This window comes from Corvus kubaryi, unplaced genomic scaffold, assembly GCF_017639235.1.
Source record: "Corvus kubaryi isolate FWS band 111438036 unplaced genomic scaffold, C.kubaryi_AGA036_p1.0 77, whole genome shotgun sequence".
Taxonomy (NCBI): Eukaryota; Metazoa; Chordata; class Aves; order Passeriformes; family Corvidae; genus Corvus; species Corvus kubaryi.
In genome coordinates, this window is record NW_024582064.1 from 182,867 (window position 1) to 204,328 (window position 21,462).

The following is a 21,462-nucleotide window of genomic DNA, read 5'->3' on the forward strand; positions in this document are numbered from 1 at the left end:
TTTAAAAGACATATCACCCTTGAGTTTGGTACAACTGTGTCTCTTTCATGAAAGGAAACAACAAAAAACCCTAAGCTTCTGAAACAGTCTCATGTATTTTGTATCTTTCTATTGATTCAACTTGGAAAACAAATTAAGAATGGAGCAAAAAAGGTAAATAAATAAACCATCCAGCATTCACAACAACAGAAATCAAAGCACCGTATGTACATTTTTCTCTCATGTCCAGAAGATAGAGGCATGCAACACCATTACTCTAAACAATAAAAAAGGTGCACATTTCAGAGCATGAAATAATTCTCCACTTCCACTAGGTTTATTGAAGCCTTCCAAGGTGGGTATCTATGACTCACCAGCCGAGGACAGCTGTCAAGTCAGCAAGCAGACTTGCAAAAAGGTATCCTGAATTTTAAAATCTACTTGTAAAACCCCAAGCAACTGCATTGACAGAAGTCAACAAGGTGAAAGAAGTTATTTTCAGTTTCCGACATCCATCATTTTGCACCTAAGCAGATCCTACTTGATTGGCATTATTCTCATGTAAATTTTCCATATTTAACACCTAATTTAGAACAGGCAAACAAGGGTGCAGAAAGCCTTCTAAGAGCTCATGAAATAAATATAGTACAACAGGTATACAAAAGTGTCCTGGGTTGCAGTGTATTCTATTACCATCCTCATGAGATGCTGAAACCAGGTGGGGCAGTGTTTCCTTGCCTCCTCCCCCCAGACTATCTTTCTGTTAATGGCCTATCATTGTCCTGCCGCACGACTCAGAGGTAACTCCCTCCGGACTATCTTCTGTTAATGAGCCTAATCAACACTTGGCCTCATGACTCATCATCCCATTGTGAGATGCTCCACCCAGAGGGAGGAACCAAGCAAGCATTCCATCCTGGATATAATCTGAGATTCTGAACACCACAGACACCTTTTCCACTGGATTTATAGAGGACAGGAGCTACATAGCCACCACTGGACCTTCCAAGGAAGACCAGACCCTTCTACAGGATCACTGCTTCAACAGAACCACATCCACCACTTCAGGAGGACTGCAGCCACCGTTCTACTGGACTGCTATCACCACCCTGACTAACAGGGTGTCAGGTTGTATCCTGACTCTGTCAGTTTGAACCAGGGTTTTCTTTTTTTCTTTTTCCTTTTCTTTAATTTTCCTATTAAATTGTTACTCTGACTTGGTGCCTCCCACTGGTTTGTTTTCAAACTAGTACAAAAAGACATATTGAATTTTTTTTTAGGTAGGCTGCATAATTTGTATTTTCACTGTGAGAACATAAAAACAAAACTGATCTTTACAAAACTATGATTTCATATAAAGTAAGACCACTTGCCCCTGCTTCTACTTACTAGTAGCTTAAAATGAACAGTAAATTGACACAGAGACACAAAATACTCCCAATGGTAATGCAAAGAGTAGACAGCTTTTTAGTGTGTCCTCAAATCTGGGAGAGAAAAGCCAAATTAACCTGTCTTATAAAACATTTTCAAACCAGAGCAAACTGGCAGAGAAGCCTAAAAGGAAATAAAAAAGCCCTCTTAGACTGAAAGTTACAGAATTTCAAAGCAAAGTGAGCTTTCTAAAAAAGCCTCATCCAAGTACAACGAAATGAGAACGTGCCTCATGCTGGTCTCAAAACATTCCATGTTTTTGTGGCTGAACTCCTGGTTCAGAGACCTACAGCTGAGATAGCAATGAAAAGAGCAGGCCAAAGCCAAGATATCACAAACTGTCACAAGAAGGCTTGGAAAGTATTAAAAAATACAACAACAACAACAAAAATCCCGAAAAACAAATCATTAAAGTGAGCTGCTCTAGCTTTCTTGAGTATAACATCTGAACCTATAGTAAATAGCATAGTTTTAGTGATAATACAAAAATAGCTTGCAAGCTAAGTTACCTTTCAGACTAAACTCCATATATTTAGAATCATATGAACAAGACCTCACTCTCTCATGTTTTTTAAAAGCATTTTCTAAAAAATTTGCTTATTTTTATACAGTTATGCTAAAACCTGCCAGGTCCGCATACTTTTTAAGGACACACTTTGTCACCTAATAGAATATAAAAACACAGCAAAAACAGTGCAGAATTTTGTAAAAATACTTTAAATAAATTTACGCTTCACTCTACTCAAGAATTAATCACTGGGTTCAACAGTTTAAGTCCTTTACTTATGTTATCCTCATTGCACATCAAAACCAAAGTTGCTATTTCTGCCAAGACTCAAAGGAGCAGATCCTCAATCTCTGCTGGCCTAATGAGCAAACACTGCCCCTTAGGCAGAATAATTTTGGGCTCCTGCAGACAAAAAAAAAAAAAAAAAAAATCCTGAACTCACCAAAAAGTTCTCACTACCAGCAAAATCCGAAGGCAAAACTTCAAAAGATTCTTATAAGCAAAGATCCTCAGCAAATATCAATACAGGCAGCTTTTCTCTGACTTCACAAATACAGCTCCATTTTTATGATCAGGTTTTTTCAGCAGTACAGGCCATGAAAGTTATAGATCACTAGGTATGTATATTTTTTAATCAAAAAATAAAGGGCAACACTTATTGAATTTCAAACTAACAGATTTTTACTTCCAGAAACCTAAAAGCTCTCTATAAATGTCTTGATTTCTAATGCTGACAAAAAATAATTTACTACTAAGACATTTTTCTCATTTTCTGCAGCCTCAGAGAGTTTAAGTTACGGTACTGCAAGGCACATACAGAATCTCTTCCTTTCCAATACTCAGCAGATATATTCCCTGAAATAATTTAAAAATCCTCAAAACAATTAGAAATGCTACAAAGTTAACAATTTCTATTTAAAAACATTGCTCCTACACAACATGCACTTTTTTGGATAGCAACTTAGCAAATATTTATAAATTGTTTCTTTTCATTTACACTGGAAATAGACAGAATTTTTAACCTGGAAAGTACTGTACCATGTCACATTTAAGTTATTGCCTTCATTACAAATTGCATCATCTCTGAAAATCCACAAAGCACTGGATTTGAAAATAAGCAGTGGGTGAGAGACTACAGATGCAGTTTAACCCATCTGAAAATGAGTTTCCACATAAAGCAATACCATCAGAGTAAAAAATGAACTTTCTTCATTCAGTGGATGATGACAAGAGAAACTGATGTAAGTGCATTTGTTCAGTTTAATGCAATGTCATTAGCATCTACCTAAAAAAATCTTAATTTTCTGTCTTTTGGGCAAGCATATCTTACTATGAAAGCAACTGAACTTTTAAGAGGTAGGTTTTTTCCATTATGCACTTATTTATTTCAAATAAAACATAACCAAAGAAACACCAATATTTGCTTTTGGACAAGGATCAAGTCTCAAAGCTTGGTACAATATCTGACAGAGTTCAGTATTTTATTTGTCCTCAGCAGTACTGGGCTGCTTTGGAACCAGTGTATTCCAGGTTGTCTTCATAGTCAAAAGACCAATCTACCGACGGTACTGAACCCACCCCCTCCTCCTCCACCTGTGGGCCCACAACTTCCCGGGGGATCATTGTCATCAAATCCATTGGGTCGGAAAGAGCAAGAGGCTGAGGCAGCTTGAAGCGCTTGTGTTCGAGCACTAAGCTCTTGCTCCTGAAATGAAAGAATAAAGACAATTAAAAAAAAAAAAAAAAAACAAACCAATGCACAACCTCATGCCCTTGAAACAGCTTTTAAAGCAGCATCACTAATTTCTAGTGAACAGCTTTACTGCACTTTCAAGTTGAACATCCACAGCCCATCTGAGATGTACAATTTCGCTATTGTCAGTAAACATAAGTGAAACAAAATAAAATCCATCTGAGTTCATGCTAAATTGTGTTTTATAGTAACATGGGATGTCACTAGAACATGAATCTGCTGATCAGAAGCTAACAAAACAGGTTTTGATATATGTTTCATATGAGTTTTCATCCTGGCAATTTTCAAATGCTCTTGGTCGCAAAATTGAAAGGTAAAACCTTAAAATCAATGTTAATTACTTCAAAGACACTTTTTCATTCCACTCAATCGACAGCACAGAGTAACAACATACTCAGATAAAAGGCCAAAAGATGGACAAGCTATCTAGCTTCTATTCACTACAGCTTTTCAGCTTTCAAGGATTATTGCTATGCTAACTATTATAACATTAGTAAGTCTCTGCAATTCTCAAGCACTTCATAAAAATCAGAGTAAACCACCGGAAAATGTACCTGCACAAGTGGAAGGAACATGAAAGCTCTGCCTCCTGCCAGCTGCTTTTTCAGCTGAATGCTCCTGAGGCTTCTTAAGACATCTAAGAAGGGGATGAGCACAGCCTTTCCCTCATTAGACATATCATGCACTATTTTGTCTCTGGCCAACTAGTTCAATAAACCCTGCAGTAATTTTGAATCTTTAGTATACCTTTCTCGAATTGGCCAAGAGCTTAAAAAATAAAGGGAGAGAAGGCAGGTCCTGGGCTCTGGAAGACTAACAGGAAAAAGACAGTGGACCTGGCAACAAATGAAGTATTCCAGTGCTAAGGCTCATACCAATAGCCTCCTTCACATGACACTTCATCACTACACACCTCCCTAAAGGCAGTGGAAGCAAACTTTAGAACAGGGTTTTAGTAACTACAGGGGTCACCTTCAATTCTTCCTGACAGTATTATACTACCATGAAAGCACTAAACTGAAGTCTTGTCCACATACTTTCACATGTGCTAAAAATAGTCCTTGTGAGTTTAAATTACTTTGCCCTCTTCAAAAACACAGCCTAAGTTTAAAACTATTGTACACTACTATGGACTGAAATGCATACTCATTTTCAAAATTATGTAATATATTTGGAGGACACCATCTACACAAATGCACTGGCCATATTCCTGAAGACAGTATTACGCTGTCTCCAGCAATATATGGATTCATAGCTGTCTGGCTAACTGTATGTCACACCAAAAACGAAGCAAGTTTACTAGGAATAACAAGGAAATATTAAAAACTCAATTGTAGTGCCAGAAATCAACCGCAATTTTTGATTAAAATAGCAGACCTTGCATAAATAGCCTGTATAGTTGAAAAACTACACTACTAAACTGTTTAGCTTACAGCACTGGCATTTTTACAAGCAATAGCCTTATTTCTAAAAATGTTGAATATTTTCATATTGATTATATTTATCCCAACAAACACTACATCAGGTAAGTAAAACGTGATAGTCCCTTTAGTTCTCTGGACTGAGAATAATGGAGAGCATCCTCCCTTGCTTTCCACTTGTTCCCAGAGAGGGTTTTTAAATTTGTTTTAAATAGAGTGGGAGCTACCCATATTGCAGGTTTAGATATTTAAAGTGAAAACATCTTCATTTACCATGTGGTAAACTGATATGCAATAGCAAAACAAAAGCAGTAAGATAAAGAATTTTTTTTAAACATATCTTCTAAAAAAAGTAAAGGCTTTCTCAGGACAGAAAAATATATTCTTGACTTAGCTGAAAAACACTAGTTTAGAACTCTGAACCAACAGTGAAATATGGCATCTTAAAATTAGAATAATCTAATTCAGTGAATCGCAGTATTAGCATTAATTTGAGAAAAACAGTAACTGAGCACTTGTAATGAGCCTCAATTAAAATGAGAAAAAGGTCAGGAGCTCAGCAACACTGAGATTAATAAAACACTACAAAGAAAGCCAATACTGAAGAATTCAAAAGTGAAAGGTAGGTAAAGATCTAAGAACAAACAAAAAAACCCTAAAAAGCAAACAAAAATGATACGCTTGGAAAATATTTTTCATTTTGAGGAGATTACAATTAAAAAACGGAAAATACCCACCAAATAGGACAAGGAGTGATGGTTTTAAACTAAAAGAAGGTAGAGTTAGACTAAATATAAGGAATGAATTCTTTCTGAGGCTGGTGAAGCACTGGAACGTGTTGCCCAGAGAAGTGGTAAATGCCCCATCCCTGGAAACATTCAAGGCCAGGCAGGATAGGACTTTGAAGTTGAAGATGTCCCTGCTCATTGCAGGGGGTTGGACTAGATGGCCTTTGAAGGTCCCTTCCAACCCAAGCTATTCTGTGATCAGAGATCACTGCTACAGAAGCCAAGACAAAGTCAAGACAAGATGCGGCACATATGCAAAGACAGGACATAAATGCTTTAGCCACACAGCTTGAAAATAGCAACAGAGTTGCAATTTAAGCTCTCAGTTCTCCTGTTCATGTTTGTAGAATACCTGCAGCAGATTTTCCACACTGAGATTTAGCTCATTTTTTCTAAGTTAAATTTACCTAGTTCTTCTAATTTGAGTTGGCCTATAACCCTTACAAGGAACAGCTTAACCCATCAAAGAGTACACAGTAAAACACACTTTTACTCCTAGAACATCCAAAAATAGTAGCAATGCTCAAACAAAAACATATCAAAGTGTGGAGAACACTGCTTTTTTCTAATAGTAAACAAAAAGGTTGCCACAGCCAGGTGAAACTCTCAGACCACAGGGAATGTGCTGCTGGCAGTGCTGGTCCCACAGAGGATATGACATAGGCAGGAAAGGGAAAATGGAATCTAGTCACCCACATCTTGTCATCATTTCAGTTGTCAGGCACTTGGGTAAGCACAGTTCTGCAAGTAAAACTTCACTACAAATGAAAATGCACTAGTAAGAACACCACTCAGAAGTTTTTAAGTATACTTAAGCCACTCTTGTAATTTAGTAAAGGCAATGAAAGTTTGAACTGTTTGAAGCCTCTCCCATCTGGAACTACAAGTGGTTAAATGACCTAAACTCAAAGTTTAAACTGAAATGCGTTTATGCCATTTTCCTTGACAATTCCCATCTAACAGTGACAATCTTACTATGAAACCTGTCCAGCAACACCAAGATGGAAGCCAGACTAGTGATTTATAAGGTTAACATACTAGAATACTTAAAAAGCTACCTTGTTCTTTCCTTTAGACTGCCTCTTGTGAGGCTTAAGGAGACACTCTTTCCACAGAGTTTCCATCTTACCTGCAAGTACAGTTTGTTATCTTTTGTAATTGCATCCATGAGGTCTTTTTGTAGAGGAGGGTCTCCATTTACCCAGAGGCCATTTGCTGGATTGGTGTTGAAGCCACAGGTGCTGTTTTGCTTTTTGTAAAACAGAACATAAGCAGTGTCCTTTGGAAATCTACTGGTGATTTTCTGGACTGACTGAAATGAGGTAAATGTTACTCTGCTGTCATTGAACAGAAACCATTCTCTTGGCATCTCAGTGTCCAGCTCATTTTCTACAACAGTACAAGGACTCTCCTCTGTAAACAACTTACCCTGAGGAGAAACTAAAGAAAGAGCTGTAGACTGGTGGCAGAGCCCTGAAGGCCCTGAGCCAGTAACATTTCTAGCATATGAATAATAATGTCCACTTTCAGAGGATACACCAGAATGCACCACCACAGAGCTTAACACATAGGGCACCAATTGTGGGCAGGTCACTTCATCAGCACCTGAGGGCTTCAGTTTTTTAGCAAGGTTTTCTCCAGTATCAGAAATCTCCACACCAACAGACCAGCCTCCTGAAACAACGGCTAAAGGGGATGTTGCTCTTTTCACTGGCAGCTCCAATACAAGTGGTAGAGAAACATTGTCCAAGATTTTGCGCCTTATGTGACACTTTGGATCATATGAAAATCTCAAAAGAGTGAGAATGAGGTATTCAGGTTCCTCAATGATTTGCATAGTTTTTTCAGCATTCTGTAGAGAGGCACACTTTTCACAATAATACTTATTGTCTCCACTAAGGATCTCAGGTGCCAGAAAGTAATTGAGTAAGTCTGTAACTGACAGGGTATTTTTACCTACTAGACTCTGAGACATATCCCCATTATTTTGAACTTTGAGTTCAGAAATTGTGGTATTCTCAGAGTTTGGCTCATTAGAAAAATCTTCTATGGTTCCTTCATTCATTATTGTGTCACATCCATGATTTACTTCCAAATTACTGAGAGGTGTTTCTGCAGCAGGACTGGTTGCTAAAGTACTACTTTGCGCCACATAGTCATCTTTCACTTCAGAATGTTCCATACATTTTGGGTCAACATTCTCTAAGGAAGTTGGAGGACAGAAAGCTAAAGAGAGATCTGTGAAAGCTTCTTCCTTTTGAGACATACTTTTGCAGTTCAAACAGCATATGTTAGTCTTCAATTTTCCTCCAAACATCTTCTCTATCAGAGTTCTTTCCTCACTTCCCATACAAGGTGCTTCAGTAAATACTTGTGTTTTATGGACAGCTTCTCGTGCCTGGGATTCTTCTTTCATGATACTTTCAGAACTCTTGGCTGAAGACAATGCTTTCAAAGTTCTCTCTTCTTCATGCAACCTGAAGACAAAGAAAAATAAATCCAAGTAACTGTGCTATTTTCCAAATACTGCCACACTATTTCACATTATTTTTTCCAGCTGAGCTAAAAAATATAGATGGTTAAGTTGCTCGAAGTGTCTTACACTAAAAAATCTGTTAGTTATTTTTTATACAAGCAAGCTGAACCATAGAGGTCTGTGCTATCCAAAACAGAGTATGAGAGGCACAAAAGCATTTATTGTGGGTCTCATTATATATAACAGAACACGATGGATATAATGAAAGAACTGGCAAGTATTAAAAGAACCTAACAATGTTTTTATTATTTACCATTACACTGTCTTAGTAAATCAGCTCTCGAGTTGACTGGTCCTGTATGTCAGATTTTGTAAGACAGTAAGTAGCTATTTATCTACTGCCAGACTACTTCTGAAGAAAATGTCAGAATTCTGCAGCCAGGAAAGTTAAGAAAATACAGCAAGAAAATCCAAACCAAAAAAGAAACCCAAGACAAGGGGAAAAAATAAAAGAACACTATTTCACTATTGAGATAAATTTCTCCAGAAGTGGAATGTGTCTTAAAGTAATATTGCTTAAGCCACATCTCAGCAAGCCAAAAATAAAGAGGGTTATTAACAAATTTAGGTATTACTGCTCTATCTCTGCCACAGTTAATTGCTTGCTTAATTAACTGGTTATAATGACATGTACATCTCTGTGACTTTTTTACCCTGTATGAAATACAGCTATCTCCACCAACACAAAATTCCAGAAGCACAACCAAACTGCTTTCAGCAACCACATTAATTTAAGAACAGGACCACGACTCGAACATAACACCCATGTTTAAGTTTGTAAAAGTGGCACATTGTTACCACCATAGCCTGTTTTTAATTATGTGGATTCAAGATGGCATCCAGACTTTACCACAGATTAAACCCATGAAGAAAAGTAGTTCACAGACCATACAGAAGACCAGAGAAGGACAGGAATGAGGTTGAGAATTCCTGATCCCCATTCAGCAGTGGAACTGTTACACAACTGCTCCTAAGAGTTCAACATTAAGTGGTAAGGCTGTAGATTCATTCCCATTAATGGCACCATAACCATACCTGTCTAGCAGGAATCTGAGATATTCTGAGCAATCCTGCTGGGATCGAGGGGTGAACCATGGTGGTCTGGAAGCTTCAAAGAAAATTCTAGGAGCATATGCCTCCCTCTGTTCAAGTGAGAGGAGGACAGGCAAGGTTACATAGGAACTACTTAAAAAATTGGTTATATTATTTTAATATTAACAGCTGAACTTTGGACTACATTATCCCAGAGTAGCTGAATGAAACACATGGTACACAAACATTTATACAACTTAATTATATGAAGGGAGAACCATTAATTTTGTAGCAATTGTCTCTAGTAAAGATAAAAATAGTTCATCCTGCTGGCAAATATTAATGTTTAGTGAGTGCAAGCCAGATATTATGCATAATAGCAGCTACTGTTCTTGCTGGTGAGTTAAAAAACCTGTTTGCTTTCTTGAGAACACCAGTACTTCATAAGTATCCATTTATTTTGAAGCTCATCTGGCCTCATTCCCTTCACAAGTTTATTGCATTATTTAAGGAGAACAGAAGTGTCTTGTGCCTTTCTAGCATTAGCAGAATGTTTTGAACATTCTAATAATGTTCACATTAGAATTTGAACTACAATAAAATATAGTGTAAAAATCACTGAAGAAGGTCACAGCTTACCCTAGAAAGATACATAAAATCAGCTTGTATATCAACTCAGGTCTTATTTAGATTTCCTCACTCTTGCTTCTCAAAGAAAACCTATCACTGCCTTTTTATAAAAACAACAAAATGCCAACATCTTCCACTTAGAAAAATGTGTATTTCATAAGTCCATCCACACCATCTGAGCATCTGAAGGCAGACTCATTCCCATACAAAACTATAATATTTATACTTGGTATACTCAAGAGGACTCCCATGGCATCATGTTTGTTTCTCAATTTTGGTATATAGATCTAGGCTTAAAGAAAAGCAATGGAAAGAAAGAGATGGAAAACTGACATACCTGGGTATGGGCCAAAAACGCAAAAAGATGCTGTAATTTTCTCATTAGGGAATTACAGCCATTTAGATTCAGAGATAAAACATGTCTTCTGAAACTGAAATGAAAGAAAGACATCAGCTTCCTCGCTAGACTTCTAACAATGCAGTTATCATTCCAGCTCAGATAATTACTTCAAATTGAAAGAAAACAAAACATGTAACACTTCCCTTTAATCCTGGGACTCTGCTCTAATGCACATACAAAATTACTGTACAGTAAGACTAACACTGCAAAATACCTATGTCTTTAAGCATTTAAAAGTGTAGGAATGGGCTGCAGAGAAATTTTTTTAGTACCTTCCAGATTATAACAAAACATCACCAAAAACTTTTACAATACTGCAGTGAGCAAGGACAGTGAGGAAAAAACGACTTGTCTTTTGACACTGGGCAGAAGGATCAGGATTTTTAGTGGCTAAAATTGCAGTTTCCAGAGCTGGACTTGAACAAAGCAATCAGTAACTGAGTGCAAAAAACTCCACTCAGATCCGGCAAGCTGAGAGACCCCAGGATATGTTGCTATTCTGTGAAAATCAAGAGCGCAGTAACTGCAAGAATTATTTGCAATGAAAAGAGGTGTTAAGAAGCACTTACTCTGTAGCCATAAAAAGTGCCTGAATAACACTGTTCATGTAGCAAGTATTTCCTAGATTTATTAGGCCTGTCTTCCCAGTTTCAGATTTTCCAGAAAGTCTAGATAAACAAGATGGCAAAGAACTGGATTGAGAAGTCCAGGCACTCTGACTGAGAATCAACTTAATCTTCTCTTCAGTGGGTTTGGGCATATCCTACAAGAGAAACATTTAACACACTTAATAGGTTTTTGTATTTGTTTCTATAATAGAATACTGCTGAATGGCAGGACCTATCTCCCCCTGCTTCTCAGTTCTGCTTCAGGGTCTTCCTGCTGCCCCTGATAGCCTAGGGAGATACAACAGCCCTCCCTGCCCTTGTTCCCTCCCCTCCCCTCAACCTTCTCCTTCAAAGCTTTATATTTATTCTGTATTTCAAACAGAGGGTTGACATGAGACTGTGTGGTTAGCTCTTTTCTTCACGTGGAAGCTCTAAAAAATTTAGATCTGTGCAACTACAGCTTCATGTCTGGGAAAACAAAAAACATTCCACCCTCTTAACATTCCTAATGTACCTTAATAGCTTCCAGAATGGGTTCATAGAGCTCTGGAAACCCTGAATAATGATACATCATACAGTGTATCAACTCAGTCAACTGCATCAAAAAGGCTGTACTGGAAGGCAAGCCATCTCTTTTGAAGGAGTGAACCAAACTGACCACATGCGGGACAATCTGAATGGGAAAACAAAGAAACAAAAAGGTGTTAACTGCATTTTCTCATTGTTTTTTTCTTCTACAAAATACTTCATTGAACTTCATTGGTTTATGCATGCCAAATGACAGGGGATCTTTTGTTATTAAATAAGAAGTGGTTGAAAAACAATGACTTGAAAAACACACATTCTTTACACATGACAATTTTCAAAGCAGCACAATTAATTATTCAGTGCTCTCTTTAGCTCACATAGCAAGTTTTGGCACTTTATGAATTTAGAAGGTGCATGCTAAGATTTTAAATAGTCGAGTGTCCAAAAGTACTCATCTTATTAAGGATATTAACTGCAAACATTTTGCTTTTGTGCCACCACTATCAGTTTAGTATCCTATTCTAAATTCACAGATACGGTTTTTAAAACAAACCTCTCAATTTTCCTACAACAGAATCTAATGCTTGGAATCCCAAGCCACTGAATACATTCCTGCTATTCCTGCAAGGAGGAAACTGGCCCATAGCTCCACCTAGTGAGGCACCTCAGCTACCATGAACCACGACCACGCCAGGTACTATGAGCTGGAAGTTCACCAAAGCCATGGTAATCTCTTTCGAGGTTTAGTTCAGATTCAGGACTAATTTAAATTGGGTCAGATTAGACTCAGAAATGTTTACTTCATCTCCTTCCTCTTCTTCAGCACAGCTCTCTATTTTTAAATGCACGAGACATAAGTCCTAAGATATCAAGTAGAAATTTACTTCAAAGCAATTCACAAAAAGTAGGGACTTCTCACTGTGAACCAAAGTATTTCAGACACCTTTGCCAGTTTCCAAGTGATCAAAATTGATTAACTGTGAAAGAAATTGAGAGAATAATTTCTCATCATTAATTACTACCAAACAATTTGTAAGCTAAAGACATGAAATACAGAACAGTAATGATAAGAATACAGGAATTTGAGGAAGGTATACCAATTACAAGAACTGATATAGTTCAAAACACCAGAGTAAAAGGGGCCAGGTGCAAAATACTGGTTTGCCACTTTTTCAAATATTGGTTATTCTCTGAGTATAAAAAATATTTTTACATCTCTGATAAATAAACTCTGCTCTTTAGGTAAGCAAGATATCCACTGTTTAAAAAGAAAAACAAAGATGAAGTGTTCACTGTACCACAAGTCAATAGTGAAAGCTATTGCAATGAAAAAATTCCATCTTCCACTTTATAAATGTGGGTACATAGCAATGAGAAAGCGACTACTGGGCTCCAAGAAGGAGATTTGTGTCAAGTAGATCTGAGATACGGTAATTCTGCACAGACAAAGCAGATGGGAAGAACAGAAAAAGTAGAGGTTCTCAGTTCTGTCAAAGAGAGTCATATTCTGCAGGCTGGGTAATACTGAAAGTTACACTTTGAATAAACACAGAATTACCACTTCTGACCTGAGGCTGCAATAAACTTTTGTACATCAGTAGAGTTTTGATCATCATAAGTTCTACATCATAAGTGCAAGACTGCTTCTGCTATAAAAATACCAAACTAATTTATGCTAATGATGCTCAAGTGTAAGGAGGGGGAATGTAATCTCAGATGCATTACCAAGTAAATTCATTTCTATTTATCAAATATGCATTTGACCCTTTCACAATCAGACCATTTGTTATAAAGAAGTAAACAAGCACTTTAAGTGAAGGAAAATATTACAGAATATTAAATTATAGTAGTAGCACAAAAAATGATAGTGAAGAAAATTGTTTAAAATAGAGCAAAAATGCTCATGAAATCTTGAAGGGAGGTATTTATGCAGTACAGCATGCAGCCTCCAACAGAAATTCTTGTTAAATCAAATTCCTTTCTAGAATAAGCTATCTCATATTTTACATTTTTTCTAATGTTTTGTCTCTCTTAGGAAAAAAGAAGAAAAGCAAGACAGTAAATATATGAAATATTTATGTTTTGAGCATATTTAAGGCTACTTGGCTTGTGACTCAAATTTCTATCCTAAACCAAGATTAGGGCAGTGAAGAAACTTCAGACATCTCTCGTTAAAAAGCAATGTAACAGGCATAAGGCAATTGACATTAACCAAAGGGTTTGATATCCCTTCAGAGCCTCGGGGACAGCTTAGAAACAATGTGCCAGGTTGTTACTATTAAATCTCAGACATATTTCTCTTAAACTTTAAGTTGAACACCTTTCTGTAGTAATACAAACAGCCACTGTCACACCCTCCTATCTGTAGCCTTAACTAATGAAATGCATTTTGGAGAGGGGCCATTAAAAATGGTGTCCTTTAATTTGTCCATGAACATTGACACAGACAGCACAGCTTTCTGGAAGGGAAGTACTTCTTGGTCTCACAAGCCTATTCAGGGTGACTAGGTTACATAGAGCAGATAACTGGTTATCTGTTTTCCCCATCAGCTGTCCTCAAAAACCTACTTGCAGGCCAACTTTATCAGCCAGTTACACGCACATAAAATGGATTTCCAGAAGCATGCAGTCGAAATGTGGTGCACAGATACTACTGCCTGAAATAAGTACATACAAGGAAAGACAATGCTTGCTTCCAGTTATATAAGAAGTGGTTGAATCTGGAAGCTAAAAAGCCTTCCTTGTGACCATGGGAATCTGATTCTAGGACCTTCCAACAGAAATCCAAGCACATCAATTCTGTTGCTCTTTACACCCATTTCAGAAATCACACAGTGAGTGACATTTCAAATCACTGAAAAACAGTTATTTAGTAACTCACCAAATGGAAAGCTTCTGGAGAATGCTGGAAGCTAAGTAACATGTGGGAAAGGACAGCAAGGGCACCAGGCCTCACTAGAGGAAACCAAAGTCGATTAAAGACCTAAAAAAACCCACATTTATTTCAGGAAATCTGCAAAGTAAAATTTCAGTAAACACAGAAACAAATCTTCGAACACACAACCAATTTGAAACAGACAAAATCATTACATGCAAATGACAGCTATAGATGCATTTACATCATATTTTCAGAATAAGAAGAAACTGTATGTTGCAATAAAAAAAGATGCTACACAATTGCATAGGTGTTAGCAATTCGTTTCCCTCTCCCTCAGTTTTGAATGCTCTTGTCCAACATACCAGTTCGATCTTAAGCAGAGTGACATCAATGAGGATGGTAAATTTCTGGACTGCGGCCAATCCCTTCAGCAGTGCAATCACCCATGTTTCCACATGCTGAGCCAGAGGCCAGGATAGCCAGTCAATCATTCTGCAAGGCAATTGGAGAACAAAAAAAAAATTAAAAAAACGAATATGCCCCTAACTTTAATCTCAATGAAAAAGATACTCTATATTACCTTGTTACAGGCTTATACAATAAGACTCACAATAACTAATGCAGGAGTGTTATGCAAGTGGTAAATTAATTTTGATTATATCTCAAGTAATTTAAGTTTGAAATTAATAATGATTTATTTAATATATTTGAAGCAAATATGCATCCCCAAAAATACATAACCATATAAAAGCCAGTCTTTTGTATTGTTTCTTGTTAAGTCTAGAAAATGCACCCTGATTTTATAAACACTAAGCTAACATCTGGGAAAAACTTACTACTGAAAAAGTGCCTGTGCCTGGTAACTTCCCCTCTTACACCTTTTACCCCAAAGCAGACCAAAACTGACCATTAAGGAAACCTCTTCAACTTACAACTACACTCCTGGAAGCCAGCTTAAATACTCTTAATGGTAAAATCTAGTAATTTTAAATACACTGAGCAGTCTGGAGTCTACATGCATCTCAAAAGGAAGAATTTCGCTTGGGCTAAGAAAAAAGCTGAGTACCTAGAAAATATAGTGAAATATCAGGAACAGAAACCAGAGGTATTCTATCCTTCTAAATTAATAGTCAATTTATACTGATCCTTAAGGCAGACAAGCAGATTAGCTGAAGCAATTCTAAGACACAGACAATATTGTAAGGGAGTGCCAGCTAAAACATGAAGTTTAGGCTTTGTTCTTCTGAGATTTTACTTGGCAATATTTTGAATTTTCTTTAATTGACAAGACCCCCTTCATCAAACAAGATGAGGCAGCACTAATTAAGTTGAAGGAAAAACTTTCTACCACAAGAGTGGACAGATACTGAGACAAGTTATTTTATATATATATATATATATATATGTATGTGTATATATATATATACACACATATACGTATCTTAGAATTAGGTACTATCTGCACATATAAAATTCAATGGTTTCCCTAAAAAAAGGGATCTTTAGAACTGCCTTTTTAACAAACAAGCACAAATCTTCTTCCATGTTACTACAAAAAAAAATTTGCAAAGAAACATGGCGACATGGTAATAATTGCTCTGAACTTACACAAAGCTCTCATTTCCTCAAGATGTTAAATGCGAACATGTTTACCCTGAGCAACTTTCTCATGTACTTTCTAAAACAATCAAAAACACAGGCCCAAACTATTTTTGTTTGCAATAACCTCAACCTAAAAAAAACCTCCACAACTCATAGCCCAATCATCTTCAAATCTTCCCCTCCCTGATTTGTAGGCTTGCTATTTTTCAGCAGTGGCAGAAACATATGCACAGCTAATTTAAGCCTAACGAAAATATATTTCGTTTTCTTAACTGTTGAGACAAGTATTCTGTAGAGCCCTACATCATCTATCATCTGACTGTTAATCTTGACAGTTAATGCCTTTGAGAGCAGAAACAAAAGCCAGAAGAAGAAACAGAAGTGAACTCGCAGACCTGCTTGAGACTGTCCCAAAATGGATCAAATCTTAGACCTGGTAGGTGAAGATTAGGTATTTTGGCTGCATTTACTTGGCTTCTGCTCGTTTGCAATCAATGACTGCATTTTTAATACAGAGGCAGATAGTAGTATGGGCCATGATGATCATGAATATAAACATAGGATGCTTTTTTGGGTTTGACCAGATTAAGAGAACCTTAAAAGCCTCAAGAGGACCTTCTGCCTCATACCACCCTAAAATGAGCAGGTCTTTTACCCATATATGTGCCTAATAAGGACGGTATTTTTGCTATCTTCAAATAGAAAAATAAGTTATTTGCGCAATCTCAGACAGTAACTTTTTTCACAAAATATCTTATTCACCACATCAAAGAATCTGGAACCTCAGGTTTGAATCACTGAGATTAGAAAAAAACCCCCAAAATAGCAACAGACGATCCTCAGACCATCTGGCACCCCCAATAAATTACAAGTATTTTACAGTATTTTACATTTTTTCCAATAGGACAGAGCACGTGGTTATACCTGCAGTTTTTCTTAGCAAAATTTTCAGTTTCTCTTAACAAAGATACTTGGGTTGAAGTGCAAAGAAACATTACACTTGTCAGGATCCTGAGTACAGCTAGTCCATTTTCCCCCAGAGTTCTGAAGTAGACCCTTAAAGTAGCCATATACCCTCAAGGAGATTCAACAATTTTCTGCTTTTCCTCACTGATGATTCAGGTAAGGTTTCATGAGACAGCTGAGTGAATCAAAAACAGCTCATGCCAAAAGCCAAGTACCCTTTTTAACACTGTCCTGTGTCTAATATACTGCCCCCTCTGAATAAACTCAATTTATGAGTCTGTTAAATATAAATTATTTACTACTCTGTATTCAACTTTAGACAGACTTTGCAGTGCCATGAAGTTGTACTTAGGAAGTGAGCAACAAGGTCTCTAATTTACAGTCACCAAAGCTCTGCTGACTCTCATCAGACCTTGCTGTGCCTGGAGTTCTGCATCTCCTGGGAATGCTGCCTGATGATTGCGTTGTCATTTGGTATTCCAGACATTCCAGCTGCATTAACCTCTTTACAATTGCTCCACTAAGCCAGAAGAGAGTAATAACTGCAAAGGGCTGCCAGAGGTAGAGAAAGAAGCTGGATGCAGTGTTGACATGAGAATATCCAGAAACAAAACCAACAAGGTTCCATGGAACAAAGCTAGAGGCTGTTGAGATTGAGTATTACCTCAAAAAATGAACAAAGCAAGTAAGATTGCCCGTCCCTTTCCAAACAAGAGAAAAACTAACCCACTACATGGCTAGTAGTAAAAAAAGAGCTCTTACACGATAATAACAGCTCCTGTTGTAACCAAAGCTCAGCACTGCATTAATTCCCTAAGCAGAGGCACACAGCGAAGCCATTCTTAGGCTACAGTTATATGATCATACTGTGTTGATGCAGCAATGCAACATAAATGTTAAAATTACAGTAACTTGAAAATTAATCACCAGCACACTACTGGCAAATTATTAGTATGCCCAAATCCAGAATCCCCCAGCTCTGACATTTAGACTGGGCACACAGCTTTGCTGACATCTCTTCAGTGAAGGAAATTCTTTTAAAATCCCTAAACAACATGTCTTACTCCAAATTGTATTACTAGTGCTGCTTCTTTTCACTATGTTTTCGACTGAAATACAGCTTCTCAACTTACTGTATACACAAGAAATGTTTTCAGTGTGAAAAAGCCCTCAGTATTTCACCAAGATATTCAAGTGCTACACTACATGAATGCCTAAGTACTGCACTACACTCAGATGGATGTACTTAAAAGTAATAATATTGCAGACATTAAACTCTTAGTTTAAGACAAATTTCTAAGAGTCCCCTACTTAACTGCACTACCCATTTTTCTACCCTTCAGTGCTCAATAACAGCTTCTTCAATGGTCTTCATCCTTCTATCACTGTCGTCTTTCTACGTCACTGTTATTCACATATCCGAAGATACTAACCAAGATTGCAATCTGAATCCCAGTCTGTTAACACTGCTACTCATCTCCACCACGTTTACTCAAGGTTAGATAATATGCAATTGCTTTTACATCATTCCTATTCTTCTGTCATTCAAAGAACATCCAAAAAACCTAAGAGGGTTTGAGTAAAAAGGGTAATAGAGACTGTTCTCTGTGAATCCTACTAAAAAATTGTGATGATATCTAAGCAGAAAAAACCCTCAAAACTAAGCAGTAGAACTCATTTTGAACTGCCTCCTCTCTTCAGAGCAGGAGACGATGGTTAAAACAATCATGTGAGAATTCTACCCTGCTTCTTGGAAAAGCAGAAAGGTTCATCTCCTGAAAACAAGGCCTTGTTTCTCAGCTTGACTGCAAACCCCATGAAGCTTCCTACTTATGCCATCTTCCAGAAGGTAGGAAACCTCACTCAAGAGGCCATCTAGGAGGAACACAGGTGTTTCCTCTTAGTTTTTATTTAACTCTCTTCATCCACCTCAGTAGGGCTGGAGAATGAAGCCACAATAGCAATGAAGGCAGCAACCCTAAACTGAAACCATGCCAGTAACATCCACAGCATCATATAACTATCTATCTATATATACATATATATATACACACATACAGATCTCTTTATAACCTTCACATGCCAAAAGCATGTCTTGGAATACCATCTTAAAAGTTCCTCTTTTCTATGTTTTTGTTTGGTTGTTTTTTTAATGGAACCTAAGTAACAAATAACGTCCAAAAAGGCAAGATTAAGAGACTTCTCTCCCTTCACAATGAAATACATTACCTGCACAGAGCTTGAGTCATACTTGCATCTTTCACATTAGGATCTGTAGTAAGGCTCCTGATGAGTACTGTAATCATCTGCAATGGTATGTGCTGCACAAGACTTGCCAGTGCAACAGAAGGTTCGAATGAAGTATCTGTAATAGGTGAACAAGACATAATGTAAGGAACTAAAAAGAAAACCCCACAAAAAAAAGTAAGCTTTATGTTCTATCCTACAACTTCGCCATAGTTTGAAAGTGACAATAAATCTATCCTACATCTTGCATTGTATTATCACAAATGAAACCAAAATTAAAATATTTCAATGAATTAAGGACAACGAACAGCACTGAATTACAAACTCCTTTAGTTCATTTCATATCCATGCAAGAAAGTGACCATCTGACAACTTCCTCCTCCTCCTCTACCCTAAGTGGAATTGATAAGTAGGTTTTGTATTTTTCTAAAAAGAAGTACTGTAAGTTGTTTATTATACATCATGTTAAGCCTAGGGATTTAGTGCAGATGGTATTCCTCATGTCCTATCTCAACAACTCTCTGCTAACCATACCACTTATGGCAAAATGCAATGTTAAGTTTCCCAGGCACCTCAACAGCAAAGGCACTTTCCAATGGGAACTAACATAGTACTTCAGAGATTTCAGAAGTCAGAAAGAACCTATTTACAATCACATTTCCATTACTCAGGCACTAGATTCTTCCTAAAAGAGCAAAGGTCTATATATTGCTTTTATATATATTATGTATACGTATTTATAAATCCCAACTTGGTAAACAGTTCCAAGGAGCAAGGAGGAATAGCAGCTTTTCACTGAATCATAGAATTGTGTTAGAAGGGTCCTCTGGAGATCACGTAGCCCGACTTCCCTGCTAAGGCAGGGTCACCTGGAGCAGGTAAAACAGGAACATGCCCAGGTCGGTTTGGAATGTCTCCAGAGACGGAGACTCCATGACCACCCCGGGCAGCCTGTTCCAGGGCTCTGCCACCCTCAATCTAAAGTTCTTCCTCATGTTAAGGTGAAACTTGTATTTTAGTTAATGGCCCTTGCTCCTTGTCATGTTGCTGGGCACCAAAGAGTCTGACACCAACCTCTTAGCAACAGCCTTTGAGATATTTATATGCATTTTACTACTAACAGCTTTAAATCTTTCTAACACAGCACCCAAAAACTTCATTTCAGTATCTCATTTAAAGCACCGCACCAGGAGTTTTTCCAAACACGATCCTGCTCTGCAGCAAAATAAATCACTATTTCCATTCTAGCTTTTAGGGGTGGGCAAGAAATAAAAAAGGCTTTGCTTTCTCTACCATCAAAAAGTTGCCTTTTAATATCTGGGTGAGAAAGCAGTGGCTCCCAGGCGATGCCTGCAGAGCGCCCATCGCTTGCGCTAAGGCTTTTGCTTTTCCCTGGATAACCCACGCCCCCATTACTCCGCGCCGCTCTCACTCACCCGCGGCGGAGATGACAGCGAAGAGCTCCTGCAGGGAGGGCAGCAGCGTGTCCGGCTCGGCCTTCCAGACGCTCCTCAACAGCGCGCTGACCTGGGTCACCTGCGAGACGTAAAGGCGCAACTCGGCCTCCCGGGTGCCCTGACTCTGGAAGTGGGCGATGCTGCGTACCAGCTGCTGGCAGAAGGCGAGCGACAGCTTCCTGCCGCGGGGCAGGCACTGCGGGAAGTCACCCAGCAGCTGGCAGAGGCGGGCACAGAGCGGCGGCGCCGGCCGCTCGCACACCAGGCGCAGCGCCTCCACCTGCAGCAGCTCGAAGAGCTCCAGCACCGAGGGGCAGCTCATGATGAGGCGCAGCCCCGCCTGGATGTAGTCGAGGATGGCGGGATCGCGGTTGCTCAGCTCGCCGTAGCCGCGCTGCAGGAGCCCGAGGACGAGCCCGCGGTTGAAGAACGCCTCGAACTCGGCGCGGTGGAAGCGGCCGTAGGCGTCCAGCACCTGCCGCCCCACCTGCCGCTGGAAGGGGTCGGGGCCCTGCAGCACTAGCCGGGTGCCGAGCGCGAACATGGCGCGGCACTGCGCCTGGCTCAGCGGCGTCTCCGCCGACTCCACCACGCGCCGCACGATCACCCGCTTCAGCGGCAGCGGGTGCGACGAGCTCACCAGCCCCTCCAGGATCTTGTCCATGGCTCCGGGCGCATCGGCCGAGCGGCGGCGGCGG

General features: G+C 38.6%; 1 protein-coding gene across 1 annotated transcript; it reads right to left on the reverse strand.

Annotated features, from left to right (window-relative positions):
- Positions 1-1,375: 1,375 nt before the first annotated feature.
- On the reverse strand, positions 1,376-21,456 carry USP38 (ubiquitin specific peptidase 38). The gene is made up of 10 exons (XM_042051937.1): positions 20,744-21,456; positions 19,290-19,425; positions 14,855-14,984; positions 14,496-14,597; positions 11,601-11,759; positions 11,048-11,241; positions 10,416-10,509; positions 9,452-9,558; positions 7,010-8,357; positions 1,376-3,623 (listed from the first exon to the last, which is right to left on the reverse strand). The coding sequence occupies exons 1-10, from the start codon at positions 21,426-21,428 to the stop codon at positions 3,462-3,464; spliced, it is 3,117 nt and encodes a 1,038-aa protein (XP_041907871.1). The 5' UTR covers positions 21,429-21,456; the 3' UTR covers positions 1,376-3,461.
- Positions 21,457-21,462: the final 6 nt, after the last annotated feature.

Coding starts and splice junctions, on each gene's coding strand:
- USP38 (XM_042051937.1), bottom strand. CDS start 21,428: ATGGACAAGATCCTGGAGGGGCTGGTGAGCTCGTCGCACCCGCTGCCG. Junction 19,426..20,743: donor CGCTGTCATCTCCGCCGCGG/GTGAGTGAGAGC, acceptor CACCTATTACAG/ATACTTCATTCGAACCTTCT. Junction 8,358..9,451: donor CTCAGATTCCTGCTAGACAG/GTATGGTTATGG, acceptor CTTTGTCTTCAG/GTTGCATGAAGAAGAGAGAA.